This window comes from Cariama cristata, unplaced genomic scaffold (assembly GCF_000690535.1).
Source record: "Cariama cristata isolate BGI_N322 unplaced genomic scaffold, ASM69053v1 scaffold2487, whole genome shotgun sequence".
NCBI classification, from domain to species: domain Eukaryota; kingdom Metazoa; phylum Chordata; class Aves; order Cariamiformes; family Cariamidae; genus Cariama; species Cariama cristata.
In genome coordinates this window covers 33,883-46,512 of record NW_009626965.1, presented here as the reverse complement: position 1 = coordinate 46,512, position 12,630 = coordinate 33,883, and the positions used below count along the sequence as shown (strand labels likewise).

At 49.3% G+C, this 12,630-nt stretch overlaps 1 protein-coding gene across 1 annotated transcript in view; it reads right to left on the bottom strand.

Annotated features, from left to right (window-relative positions):
* Window positions 1-771: 771 nt before the first annotated feature.
* ARHGAP25 (Rho GTPase activating protein 25) overlaps window positions 772-12,630 on the bottom strand; it is an 18,070-nt gene continuing 6,211 nt past the window's right edge. Inside the window, exons 4-12 of the mRNA XM_009704247.1 lie at window positions 11,125-11,212; window positions 10,546-10,665; window positions 7,694-7,901; window positions 5,204-5,336; window positions 4,196-4,269; window positions 3,499-3,620; window positions 2,649-2,848; window positions 1,572-2,143; window positions 772-982 (exon numbers count right to left, since the gene is read on the bottom strand). Coding sequence (XP_009702549.1) covers window positions 772-982; window positions 1,572-2,143; window positions 2,649-2,848; window positions 3,499-3,620; window positions 4,196-4,269; window positions 5,204-5,336; window positions 7,694-7,901; window positions 10,546-10,665; window positions 11,125-11,212 — 1,728 coding nt within the window. The remainder of the gene's footprint in view (window positions 983-1,571; window positions 2,144-2,648; window positions 2,849-3,498; window positions 3,621-4,195; window positions 4,270-5,203; window positions 5,337-7,693; window positions 7,902-10,545; window positions 10,666-11,124; window positions 11,213-12,630) is intronic.

The following is a 12,630-nucleotide window of genomic DNA, read 5'->3' as shown; positions in this document are numbered from 1 at the left end:
GCCTCAGCAGCAGCTATGCTGGATTTATATACACACGGCTATAAGGAACAGTGATTTAAAATAACCGAACAGCCTCTTAACTAAAGAGGCTTTTGTGATACTGTGATTTTATACCTGGAGCCTTGATATCGGTGAGTCTGGCACAGCACAGTGAGTGATGCTGTAGGAGACCTCTTCTCCGTGGGCCCGACGGGCTGTCTGGTCTTCTCTTGCTCTATAAGAGCAATAACCAAGTGTATGTGTTGATGTGAACATCTCGACTGTGGTGCTGACAGCACTTGCAGCCCACTGTCCAGGGACACTGCGTGACGGACTGTGCCACCCCAGACCTTGGGGCTTTTCTGTCTCCTCGGATCCAGGATTTATGGATTTTTTGTTCCACTCAGAAGTACTGTGGGTACCTCCAGCAAGGAGCCAGCCGGCTGGCAGAAGGGATGCTTGCTGGTTTGCATAATGTGTCCTTAACCTGAACTCCTGAGTGCAAGATATTCTGATTGAGCAGCAAGAAGTATTGGCCTGTTCTACAGGTAACTTGAGCAGCTGAAAGAGGAGTTGAAAAAAAAACACACCAAAAAAGCTAAAGAATATTTTTGAAATTTCCTGTTTCAGAGCATAAACCAGCCTCTAACTTCTGGGCTCCTTCTTCCGAACCAGCCCACGGTCAGTAGCAGAACACGGGACAATACAAGTCCCTGGCTCTGAACCTGCTTGGCAATTCCTGTGGATTCATGCAGCTGCATTTTGTATCTGTGCACAGCTGGGTGTCTGCTCCTAGTTGGTTTTGGCATCAGTTTTGCTCGTGGATTTAGCTAAGTTTTTTATCTCCTCTTCAAGCATCTTGTTTTTCTTCTCCATGTCCTCCCGTGAGCGCTCCACATTCATCAGCTTCAGCTCCAGTTCCTCAGACTTCTTCTTCTCCTTCTCAATGTCCTGATTCAGCCTCACCACTTTGGCCCAGACTTCATAGTTTTCTTTCTCGAGACTGCAAAAAGAAACAGAGTGTGAAAAGATTGGATCGGAGGAGTGCCGGGAAGTCATCATTTGTCTCTTAAGGAGTCTGCCCTCTGTGTCACTAAGCAATAAAATAAGCCAGAGGTGCTGTCCTGATCCCCTGACCCTCAACGGCCACATAACACGATGCACTAAATCAATACACATTATATATAATAATATCATAACAATATGTGAAGCTCTGTAACACTGATGGTTACAGCTAATAATGTAATAATGCTACCACTGAATTCTGGATAGTACAACGGTACAATATTGTAGCAATAACAAGAATTGGGACAGTGTAATTATTGCAGAAACATTACAGTGCTGGACAAGGATGTCATAAGAACCTCAGAGTATTAATATTGTAGTAATAAACATTAGCAGCTATGTCATGAGATTACAGCACATGAGCATTGACCTTTAGGTCGCCTACTATAATGCCATACTTTATCATTAGTCATGACTATTATATACTGTATAGTATTGCTGGTAGATAAACCTGTGCAATGCTGGTGTTGTAATAACGTGAGCTGAAGACTTCATATTCCAGAAAGCAGCACTCTGCAGCGCGTTACCTTTTAATTTGTTCCTCGTAGTCATTTTTCTGTACCTCCATTTCTTTTTCCAGCTTCAGGATCATGTTTTGCAGGAACTCCTTGCTCTCCTGATCAGGCTTGGAGCCCTCGGCAGGGCTGCCGGTGGGGCTGGCGGTTTCCTTTGGCTGATGGCTGGGACTGGGGCAGGGTAGGAATTCCATATCAGAGCCGCGGTTTTTGGAGCCGCTGCCTTCCCCGCTTTCTGCCTGGGAGGTAGGAACGTTATCGTAGGTCGAAGCGCGGTGAAGATCCAGCAGCTTAAAAAGATCATGAGACAGCGTTCTCTTATGTCCGTCGGGGACCACGGAGCACGTGCTGCTCCCAGGGGAGCTTTTCCAAAAGTCACTGGCAAATATGTCATTTTTGTCATTGCTGCCTTTCTGCCCCGGAGAAGCAGCTGTCAGGAAAGATTTCCTGTTAGGTAAAGTCTGAGTTCTTTTCCTCGACTCTGTTTTCCACACTCCCGGTGGATCTTTGGACCCGGTACCTTCTCTGGGTGCCGTTGAGCTCGCAGCTGGTCTGGGGGCACTGCTGGAGTTGAGGTCGTCTCTCTGTAAGACAGACCCATCTATGGGCATTAGGGCAGCCTTGTCCCGCTTTGTGAGCAGAGGCAGGTTGCAGCGACTGCTGTGACTGCAATATTTATAAAAGGCACATTTTAACATGCTAACAGGAATGGCCACAAGTTTTCCATAAAAAAATATTTTGGGTTGCACCATGCTTTCCATTAAAAAGAACCTTTTTGCAGAGATTCTTTCTTTCTGAGAAAAGCCTTTAATGCTCAATGTATTCACTTCACCAGCATGAACTGAAAAGGTTTCATCTATTCTGCCTTTTAGCTAAAAAACTTCAGGAGTTTTCGTTTTTCCCGGAACAGTAGACTTTCCACAGGAAAGTGGAAAGTTTATCTACATCTTTTTCCTGATGTAGATATTCCAGGGACGACAGTTACATCTCTTTACTCTATTAATAGCAAGTGCTCTTAGTGGCTCGCTGACCCATTAGACACATCTATTAAACTCATGCTTTATTATTTCTCTGAAGATCTAGCCTTACCATCTGCCTTTGGACCAAACTCTCTGCCCTGGGCGCCGCAGGCTCCTCTGCAGAGTCCCAGCCCACGGAGCTGCGCAGGATGGGGGCTTTCTTGTCGTTTCTTTGGGCAGGTGGGGAGGGCGGCACATCCTTGGACGGGGGAAAGAGGTCTGCATGGTCACTTATCATCACGGTCATCACTTTCTGGATCTGTGGTGTGCCTGGAAGAAATTAGAGATCTGTCAGGGGCAAACCCAACGCGACGGGCTTTCTTCCACCCATACTTGCATTTTCTGGTTGGTCTTTCTGATGTCCAAAACGGAGATCCACATGGAAATGCAGGTGAAGACAAGGAGCAGGATCATAAAAACAAATAAAGCTACGGGTCCCAGTGATACGGACAGGCATATGAATATCGGGACCATTCGCATGTGATGTCTGTAGGGCAGAGCAGTCTTTGGCCTTAAAATATTTCTTCTATTAGTTCCGCTGCACCTGTCCTTGCCCACGGGATTACAGTTTGCCTCAGCTAAACAGTAATTTCTTTGAGTTTCCTTCGTTTCTCTAAGAAGAATTTTACACCTTCCTGCTCTAAACAAAAGAAAGATGCCTTCACCAAATTCCTGTTTGAATTCTACGGAGGGAACACACAGTGCAACTCCTAAGGGGGTTTTGTCACCATAAACACATTTATAGCCTAACTAACATGTGGCTTTACTCTACCCTGCTATACTTACTGTGCCCAGGCACGTGTCTGGCTTATATCCGTGGGTCTACTGTAGAAAATTTTTAATTTCAAGATTGTGGATGCAACTGAGTATTTCAGCATATCAGGTGCTCCTATGCCAGTTACTCCAGGAGTCCCTTTTACCTCTCATAATAATTGCAGGATCCTCTATCTTGGGCCTGATGAGGTTCACTCCAATCACTGTTGCCAGGTTATCCACACTCATCTTGTTGATGCTAGAGTTCAACTGTATTTCATGTAGAAACCTGCCAGAGTCCAAGGGCAAAGATTTCAAGTCAGCGAAGGAAGACTGCAAAAAGCCTTATACACCCACTGGTATAAAATCCTGATTAATCCATCCAGTTCTTCCTCTAAGGCACAAGGACAGGAACATATAATTGCTTTATAACTGCGAACTGAAGCTGGGTCCTGTTGGTATCAGTAGAAAAACCACCACGTGATGAGCTGCTCACCTAAAAAAAAATTAAAAAGGAAGGGAAAACCCCCATCTAATCTCCAACTAGAGAAAAACCACCTAGACTGGGTGAAACCTAACAGTTTTGTTGCACAAGGCTTTGTCTAGAGAAGCAACACTTGATTTTAATTCTCAGGGATTTGTACGTGAGTCTTCGGGTAGGCATTTGTGATCAGAGGTTGTCAAGGTGTTTATTGCCGTGGCTGAAATTCTGCCTTTACAAAAGTTAGGACCTGGTGCCTCGAGGGGAACCAAAATACGGCTTAAGAGGGCTCTCTCTAGAGGAGCAAGCCTCAGCCTTTGGGGTCATATTTCTACTCACCAACACCAAATCTGAGCTGTTTATACCCCGGGCAGAGGACTGACCTGCAGATATAGCTGAGGAGGTTGTAGTTGTCTCTGGGAAGGAGGGACAGTTGCTTCAGGAGCTCCTGATGGCCCTAAATGCAAGTTCAGAAATAGCTCTATGAAGACTCACAGATCCGTACAGACCCAAGAGTGGCTCTTGGTCACTCCATCCATCCCCGTACAGTCGCACCTCTTGGCATTTGCTCGCCTTGGAAATGATCTTTCTCTGGCAGACCAAGCATGGACATGGAGAAGTTTTTGTGCCGTGCTCAGCGAGAAGGGGCAGCCCATTGCTGCCACAGCAGCGAAGGAAAGAGCTGGGGCCCCTCCAGCCCAGCACGAGCGTGGTGAGCTCCTCAGAAAGAGCTGATCGTGCCTCGTCTCCTGGCATTTCTTGGATGTAAGCATTTAGGATGTTTTATATAGGGCTGAACGTTGCAGTTCACAGAGCTCATGCTACCAAGGATATCTGCCTGAGTTTTTTGTGTATAGGAACAGCATCCCTCAGTGTTTTTTTTGAGGTGAGGGGGCTTCTTTTCCACCGAAATATGTAGTTAGGAAAAGACAGTTCCCGTCTGTCTCTCACTTCTCCCTCTCCCAGTTCCCCACTTCCTTCCTCCATCTCACCCGGAGTCCTCCGCCAGCTCCGGGCTCATCTCGGGCTGATGGAGGCTGCAGGAGGTTGTGTTTCCTTCCTCCCTTGGTTTTCACACTCCCTGTTTGCTGCAAGGACTCAATGAAAAGAGGTGCTGAGGAGCTCTTAGATCTGCCTCACAAATTTAACCTTTAAAATGGATAAGCCCACGTTGTCAAGTTGGGAAACCGCACTGGCTTTGGGAGATTTTATATTTTCAATTTTTTTTCTGGTTGGGTTTTTTTTTTTTCCCCCCAGATTTCAAAGCTCAGTAATCACATAGCTTATAATTCACAGCTAAACATGCACGCAGCATCTCCAGCTCACAAAGCCCTGGCACTGAAACCCAGTTAATTTTAAGGTGAGAAGGAGAGAAACGAATGCATCTCTACCTTTCTCTCATCCGCATCCAGCACCTGACCGCACAGCAGGAAATCCTCGTACTGCATCCAGGGCACGACTGGCTCCGGGAGCTCCCGCAGGTAGAGTTTGAACAGAGAGGCCACGGTGTGCACATCCGTATCCCTGCAAGGTGCAAAGAGCCGCTCACGTCAGCCTCGGACCCCGCCGGTGAGCAAACCCTACCCTCCTCCGGGAGCGCGAGGTTGTATTTAAGCTCTGTGTATAGATGCAGGAGACAGAGAGATGTAAATAGGGAGGCCAAAGCAAGCTGGGGGGAATCCCTAGGGCACCCCGAACCAGGGAATGGCCTCAGCTGGCAGGAAAATAAATGCTTGGCGGAGATTTTCCCCACGGTGGGGCTGGCAGGTCCCCGGTGTTCACACCCGGGCTGAGCCTCCCCAGCCTGCGTTTGACCCACGAGGGTTTGCAGCCGGACGCTGCCTGGTGCTCACGTGTTTGGCAGGCACTCCCCGCTCTGAGCGGAGCTGGCAAAGCTTGCCTGGGGTTTTTAAGATTAACAGCAATTACTGAAGATGTTCTGCTGGGACAGATGTTTGCAGCTTTGCATACCATATAGTTTACATTATGTCAAAAGGACACTGTCAAGATCGTAAGCCTCTAATTTGACCCACCTTGAAGTCGCTCAACTGTTATAAACTTCTAGCAAAAATCACCCAGGTCATTTATTTTTAGGATTGGTTGGGGTTTTTAAAGCACTATTATTTTTAACAAATGCGTATAACCACAGAGGAGTTTTTTCAGAGCTGTATTTTTGTAAGGCCGACCAATGCACACCATTAGGCATCCTGGATGCCCGGGCTGCGAGAGCCGTTCCCTAACGCTGCCCACCCAGCCCTGCCGTGCCGGTGCGTGCAGGCGTGCCTGTGCAAACCCAAACTGGATGCCAAGATGGCACTGAAGGTCGAGCCAGCATCTTGCAGCATTCAGGTCACTGGAAACCCCATTGTTGGCCTCCCTCCTCGCTAAGAGAATGTTTTGGTTGAAGTGCATGGGGGTTTCAGTCGCCCTGAGATCACCACAGCGATGCTCGTACCGAGCCCTGCAGGCAGGGTGATGGGAAAAGGGCCAAGCTCCCTTGCCATGCCCCGCTGCAAAACACAGTTGTGCCAAAAAATAAATAAAAAAAAGGCTTCACCTTCCCATGACCCCCATACAGGTTACAACAGGAAAGCTCTCAGCAGAACTCTGGCACCCAGAAAACAAGAAATATTCAGCTGCAAAACCAACCGTCGGGAGGGTTACGCTCCCAGAGCAGCCGCGGCGCTACCTTGTGCAGCACAGGGATTATTTAGGTAAAAGTGCCGTGGTTTTTCCTAACAAAGCTGCATAAAGCTGGGTAAAAACAGGAAAAGTTTTGCCGTTAGGGACAGGCCTGCCAACAGAGAGACGAGGCCCTGAACTCTGCTTGGGCAAACTGTTTTGCACAAAAGTCCGGGGAAGCTCCTGGGTTTGGGTGCTTCCCTCCCACGAGCACCCCAGGTCTTGCTGGCGGCTCTCAGAGCTCGGGTGATGCCGTACGGGGCAGCTCCCCAGGTCTGCAGAGATGGGGCACTTTTCCTTTATCCCAGCAAGGCGGTCATTGCTTTCACCAGTGCAAACCAGCGGGTGAAGCCCCAAAAGAGCCTGCACAAGCGAGTGGGGGATGCTGAGCAATGCCTTCTACAACCGGGGCCAAAAGCAAGGGGTTAAACTCTGACTTGGGGGTTGGGGACAGGTGGGAAACCTTAGAGATAAAGAGGGACCTGGGGGGGCAGCTGGTCAGCCAGCAATCAAGGGAGGGCTTTATAAAGAGATGCACCAGGGGCATACCTTTCTCCTCTCATTTTGCACGGGACATGGCAGAGGTAACAGTACCAAATGTCTTTTCCAAAGCTTTTTCTGAGACCTACGAGCAGGACAGGCAGCGCTCTCAGCTTTAGGGAGTTTGCCATCTCCTCTTAGCCCTGCGGAGGAGGGGGGTCGGGAGGATGCAGCCTTGCAGCAGCTGAAATCTCTCTCTCATCTCTGTATAATGTTGTAGGAAAGGCAACGGGAGGAAAATACCGTGGCTATGGGCTGGCAGGGGAGGAGATAACTCCTACTGTGTGCATTAGGGTGTTCTCTGAGCTTCTTTGTGATCATCTACCTGCTCTCCTTTCTCTAAACCTCTGCCCTTAGCTGCTGGGCAATGTAGGCTTTTCCTTTTGCCTCCTTCCTTGGCTGCTCCTGTACATGGCGATTGCTGTGTGGGGCCAGGATTTTCCTAAATGCTTTCCTTTATTTTGATGAATCTCATCTCGGCACCCTCTAATTCTGCTTTTGCTTCCATCTGGGGTTTCTGCTGACTCCTCTCCCCTTTTAAGCCCTTCTGGAGGGTCCAAGTTTCCTGCAGGGCACCTCGGGGTGGGTGGGGGGGTTAGGCTGCTTTTCCCCAGATTTTGGGGTGTATGAGACCTAGGAGACGGGGAATCCAGCATTACCGGTCAAACGATGGCCTTTCCCCAGCATCGAACGCGTCCCTGAGCTGTTTCACCAGGTTGTCTTGGCCGGGGAGGCGGAAGATGCCCTCCTCGCTCACGCCGTGCTCCCGGATGAACTCGGCACACTTCTGCACCAGGATGGGGACCTGCTGCTGCCCGAATTTCTGTTCATAGGCCATGGTGTCTGCCAAGCGCTGGCCGAACACGGCTAGGGAAAGGACAGAGAGGTTAGAGGAGCCCAAAAGCTTTGCTAAAGGCACGTTACCTGCCAAAGTGCATCAGGTGCAAACGTGACAGCAGTACCTGCTTTTCTGATAGCGTAGGAGCTACAAGAAGTCTGCAAACTGGGGGAAAGCAGAGCTGCTTCCAAAGAAATAATAGCAAAATGAAACCTTGTTCCTCCTCCAAATAATTAACACTTCTCAAAACGATTAAAACCAAGCAGTGAGCCTTGTTCTTCTGCCGTGCTGTTTGCCTGCCTTGGAGCAGGGTGCTGATACAGAGGCGATACGGGTGATACAGGAACAGCGAAAAGGCTGATGTGAGGGCACAGGGAGAGAAGGCAAACTCATCACACAAAGCTGAAGGATACGGCAAGCACAGGAGACCACCAAGAAATAAGAAAAGCAGCCTTGCAGAGATCTGAAGCTGGAAGTCTTACTGATTTAGTTGCTTTTCTTCCCCCTCTCCTCTCACCCTCCAGCAAGTCCCCTGTGCAAAGAGCAGCAGTATTTTGCAGCGGGCAGCACCTTTCCTTCGAAGTGATGGCTTTTTCCTCCTGAACTCGCAGCAGAAGAAGAGCTCACAGGTGGGAAGGCAGCAGCGTGCATCCCAGCTCTTCCTCCTCGGAGCCTGGAGCATGGTAGGAGCAGACGAATCCCAACTCGAACTCGTTCTGGGGTATCAATGGCAAAGGGTCCTATAGTCCTCTACCACATTTTTGCCCCAGCAGTGCCTGTGATGTGTTCACCTTGTGCTCTGAAGGCTGAAATAATTCCCGCACCTCTTCCAGACCAGGAAAATGTAAGTAAACACTTTCGTCTGGAACCACAGGGCTTGTCGGCACCTGCCTGGTAATGGAAGGTTTTTAGTTGACTTGCTTACGCTTTTAAATAATGAATATAAACCTGTCATTGTGCACAGTAAAAGCAAATAGCTTTTCTTTTTTGTCTCTCTGCTTTGGCAGTTGATACTGAATTGCTTATTTAACTGCAAGCTGGCAGATTTGTTAATTTGGGGATACCTCCCCGGGGCCAATGCGATGCCCGTACCAGCCCGCTCCGCGGGCGGCTGTCGCTGTAGGGTGGCTGCCAGCCCTGCAAACCCCTTCCGAGATTTCGGAGATGCTTTTGCCGTTCCTTCACGCTTTGCGGCTGTTCTGCTCTTTGGTGTGCAGCAGGGGCACGAGTACCTGGGTCGCGTGGGGCTGCTTCCACGTGGGCTCTTGCCGAAACCTCCACCGTGCAGTGGGCTGCTTTTAAAGCACGTGTTGCCTCAGCTTGCATTGAAGCCAAAAATGTAAAGCGTGAAGTTTTGTGGTCTGTTAACCTGTGTATTGACATAAAACACAGCTCCATAGTACCCGACTCCTCTGCTGTCCTCAGGGGTCTCCGTACTATTATAAGTTTACATCTTCTGCCATATAAGGTCACTTTACCTAGCTGGAAGACACTGGCAGCCTCCTAAGTTTAAGCAAGGATCAGATGTGGAGTTGTTATTAAATATTGGAGCCAGGTGGGGCAATGCCCTGAAAATTTCTGGCTCCTGCAATCCTAATTTCAGGTGAGTAATCTTGCCTTCCCCAGGGCACCGCGTGTTTCAATTTAGAGGCAGAAAACACCAGGGTTGCAGAGGAAAACCAGCTGTGTCGTGGTTTAGGTGAAGCTTCTCTGTGCCCACGGCAGGTCAAATTGGCAGCACCCCCTTACCTCTGAACTGCTGCGATTTATATTGGCACAGGAGCTGTGGGAGACCAGAGCTCCACCGTGCTTGTCTTACACACCTTATACCGGGCATGGAGCCTATAAAAAATTCTGTGAATAGTCGGGGCGAAGCGCCGAGGGAGGAGAGGCTCAGGATGAGCATCCAGGTTAGTGCTCTTTTGGAAGACAGCTAAAGAGACTCCCAACCCTGTTCCACTAGTGGATCTTGCTCATAGGAGTTCATCTTTATAAAAAAAAAAGTCTGGATAGTTCATCCTTACAGGAAAAGTGGCTGGAATGACCTTTGCTGCTTCCTCTGCGGGCTTTGCCTGTGGTGGCGAATTTACGGTGTGCTCCTTTCTGATCGATTCATGTTTTATACTTCCCTGACCACAATTTTGTAACGGCACAAATGGATGCCCGCGGGGGCTGGAAGGAAGGACCCTGTTGCCTAAGCCTTGCGTGTGCGTGGGGAGGGTGATGGCGTGGCCAAGGCAGACTGCAGAGAAAATGGGGGCAGAAGGGCTGGGCTGAGCGAAAAAAAAAAAAGCAAAGCGAGGAAACTGGCAGGTGAAAAGCAAGATATTTCAATGCTTTATCCCTGGATATGAGTTGTTTTCAAGAACAGGGTTTTCTGGGCTCAATAAATCAATGGGGAAGTTGGCAAAAGAGGTTGAAACCAGCCCAGAAGTCTTCACTCACGCTTGGCTGCCGTCTCCTGAACACTGCCCGTGTCTGCAGCAGACCCAACGCCACGGGGCTGCTCTAGGAGTAGGTTTCTAAGGCATTACCAGTTACAGTCGCGTTACAGCTCCGTTTTCCAGTTTCAAGGATTTATGAGCCCAGCTTTGAAATCCGCATACAAAAGTACTGCGGACCACGAGATGGTGGGAAGCCCCCTCTCCAAAAGCTGTCTCTGCTCCCTTTTACCTCCTGACGCAGACCCCAGCACTCGTCGGATGGATTTAACCCATTCGTCCATCTCAGACTGGGAATTAGCCATGAGCACGCAGGTGTCCTGCCCTGCCCAGTTCTGGTCTCCAGAAACCCCTGCAAAAAAAAAAACCAACAACAAAAAAACCCGAAACAAAACATTTATGCATCATTTATAGAGAGGACTGGAGGAGAAAAGACACACTCTTGTTGTTTTCTTTGCTAAACGCTTTTGGCTCCGAGTTTTCCCACTCATGTCTATTTGGCTGTGAAATGAGGCAGCGCTCTTACATTTCACCCTTGCCGAAAGTCTGCAAGAAAGGAACAGAAACTGCTTAACGTTGCAGCTTGGCAATGCTTCTCGGCATGGGACGCGGGCAGTGACGCAGGGCCATCCTCCCAGCCCTGACGTGTGAGTGTTGAAAGCAAGACATGAATTTTCGTGTGCAACCCAGCGCTGTGGGGACCTTGAAAACCAGTGGGAACAAAAGGCCTGGCAAAATGACTTGCCCAAACGATTTGGGGTCAACAGTCCAGCCCAAAAGCGTGCAGCAAAGAGGAGCGGAGCATCCTCACCTTGGATGATTTCAAAGATAAATTTCCCTCCTTCCTCTGGGTTGCTGGCCACCTCCTTGATGGTGCTTCCCTGGAGAGACAGGCAGCCCTAGGACAAAGCGGAGCAGGAGCTGCAAATACCCGTGTCCCATCTCTGCGAGGCGGACGCTGCCGTGTGGCAGCACCGAGGACTGAAGTCCTTCTTTCAAACAGGTTGCAAGAGCTGGTAGCCTACGTGTATACATATATATGTGCTAAAAATGACACTTTGAACAATAAGGGATGCTTCTTAAATGCCGGCTTTTCTGATGAAGTGATTCTCGAAAACTGCTTATTTTGCTCTTTCCTTTTTTTTTTTCCTTCCTTTCTCATATATTTTTAACCCCTGTTGGAAGAAGAGACTACACAAGAGAAGGGACTTGGCAAAACACCGGAGCAGGAAAACCTGGTCCTGTAACACAGCGTCTCTTCAACTCAAAAACCAAACCCAAAGTTTGCAGGAGAGGAGGAGGAGAGGAAAAAGAAGAAAAAGGAGGGGAAATAAAAAAGCGAAGTGGACACCGGCCATTTCTTTTGGACCTTCCCTTCCCCAACTGCCGTGGTGAACACGGGGAGCTCAGTCCCCGCGGGAGGGGATGGGTGGGGGCCGAGCAGGCGTCTGAGTCAGGACCGGGGGCCTCCCGGCGCAGGAAATAAGGCTGTGCCACAGAAATGATGTTTCTCGATGATTTCAGCCCCCTGAAAGGCATTGGGCTCCTGCGAGCAGTCGGGACCGTCAGCGCTCCAAAAGCCTGAATTGCAGCTGTATCCATCAGAGTCGCTGATGGGATCAGAGAGGCTTGGAATGACCCGGGATGGCGCACGGGGGCACGGCGAGGGCTGCCAGAAGCACCACAAATAGCAATAAGGTTTTTACGGCACTTTCTGTTCTACGTCCTATTTACAACTGGGGAGACGGCTCCCCTCGGTCACCCCTGAAACGGGGCAAAGCCAGAAATAGGACCTGGATCCGCCGGGCTCAGCCCTGTCCTTTCACCCTGAGGATCTTCCGATTGCTTTCCTTTCATGAAACATTTTCTATCTTGAGATTAGTTTTGCTACCGGTAACAATTTGTACAGGGAATGCTTTTCTGGCAAAGGGGAGGACCTTTCCCTGAAATTTCTAACAACAAGGAGAAGATGGTGGATATTCAAAAAGTAAGTTACAGTATGGAGAAAATGGTTGAAAAACTAAGAAGTTATCTGTATAAATTGGGAAAACAACCTGATTTCTTCCTGGCAAGTGTACTACAGCGCATACCCCGAGGGACGGTTTATACGGGTGAGACAGGCCTTGTTCCAAGATGGGACGATGCTGATGGAGGGCTGTGGACGCCGGGCAGCGGTGCGGACATTTAAATCACGCCCAAGCGGCTGATCACACTCCTGTTTCAGGGAAAGGGTTGGGTGCACGTTGTGCTCTCCTGAGGATCTCAAAGCATCGGAACTGACACGCAGTGGAGCGTTCAGCAGATCTCAAGCCTTCTC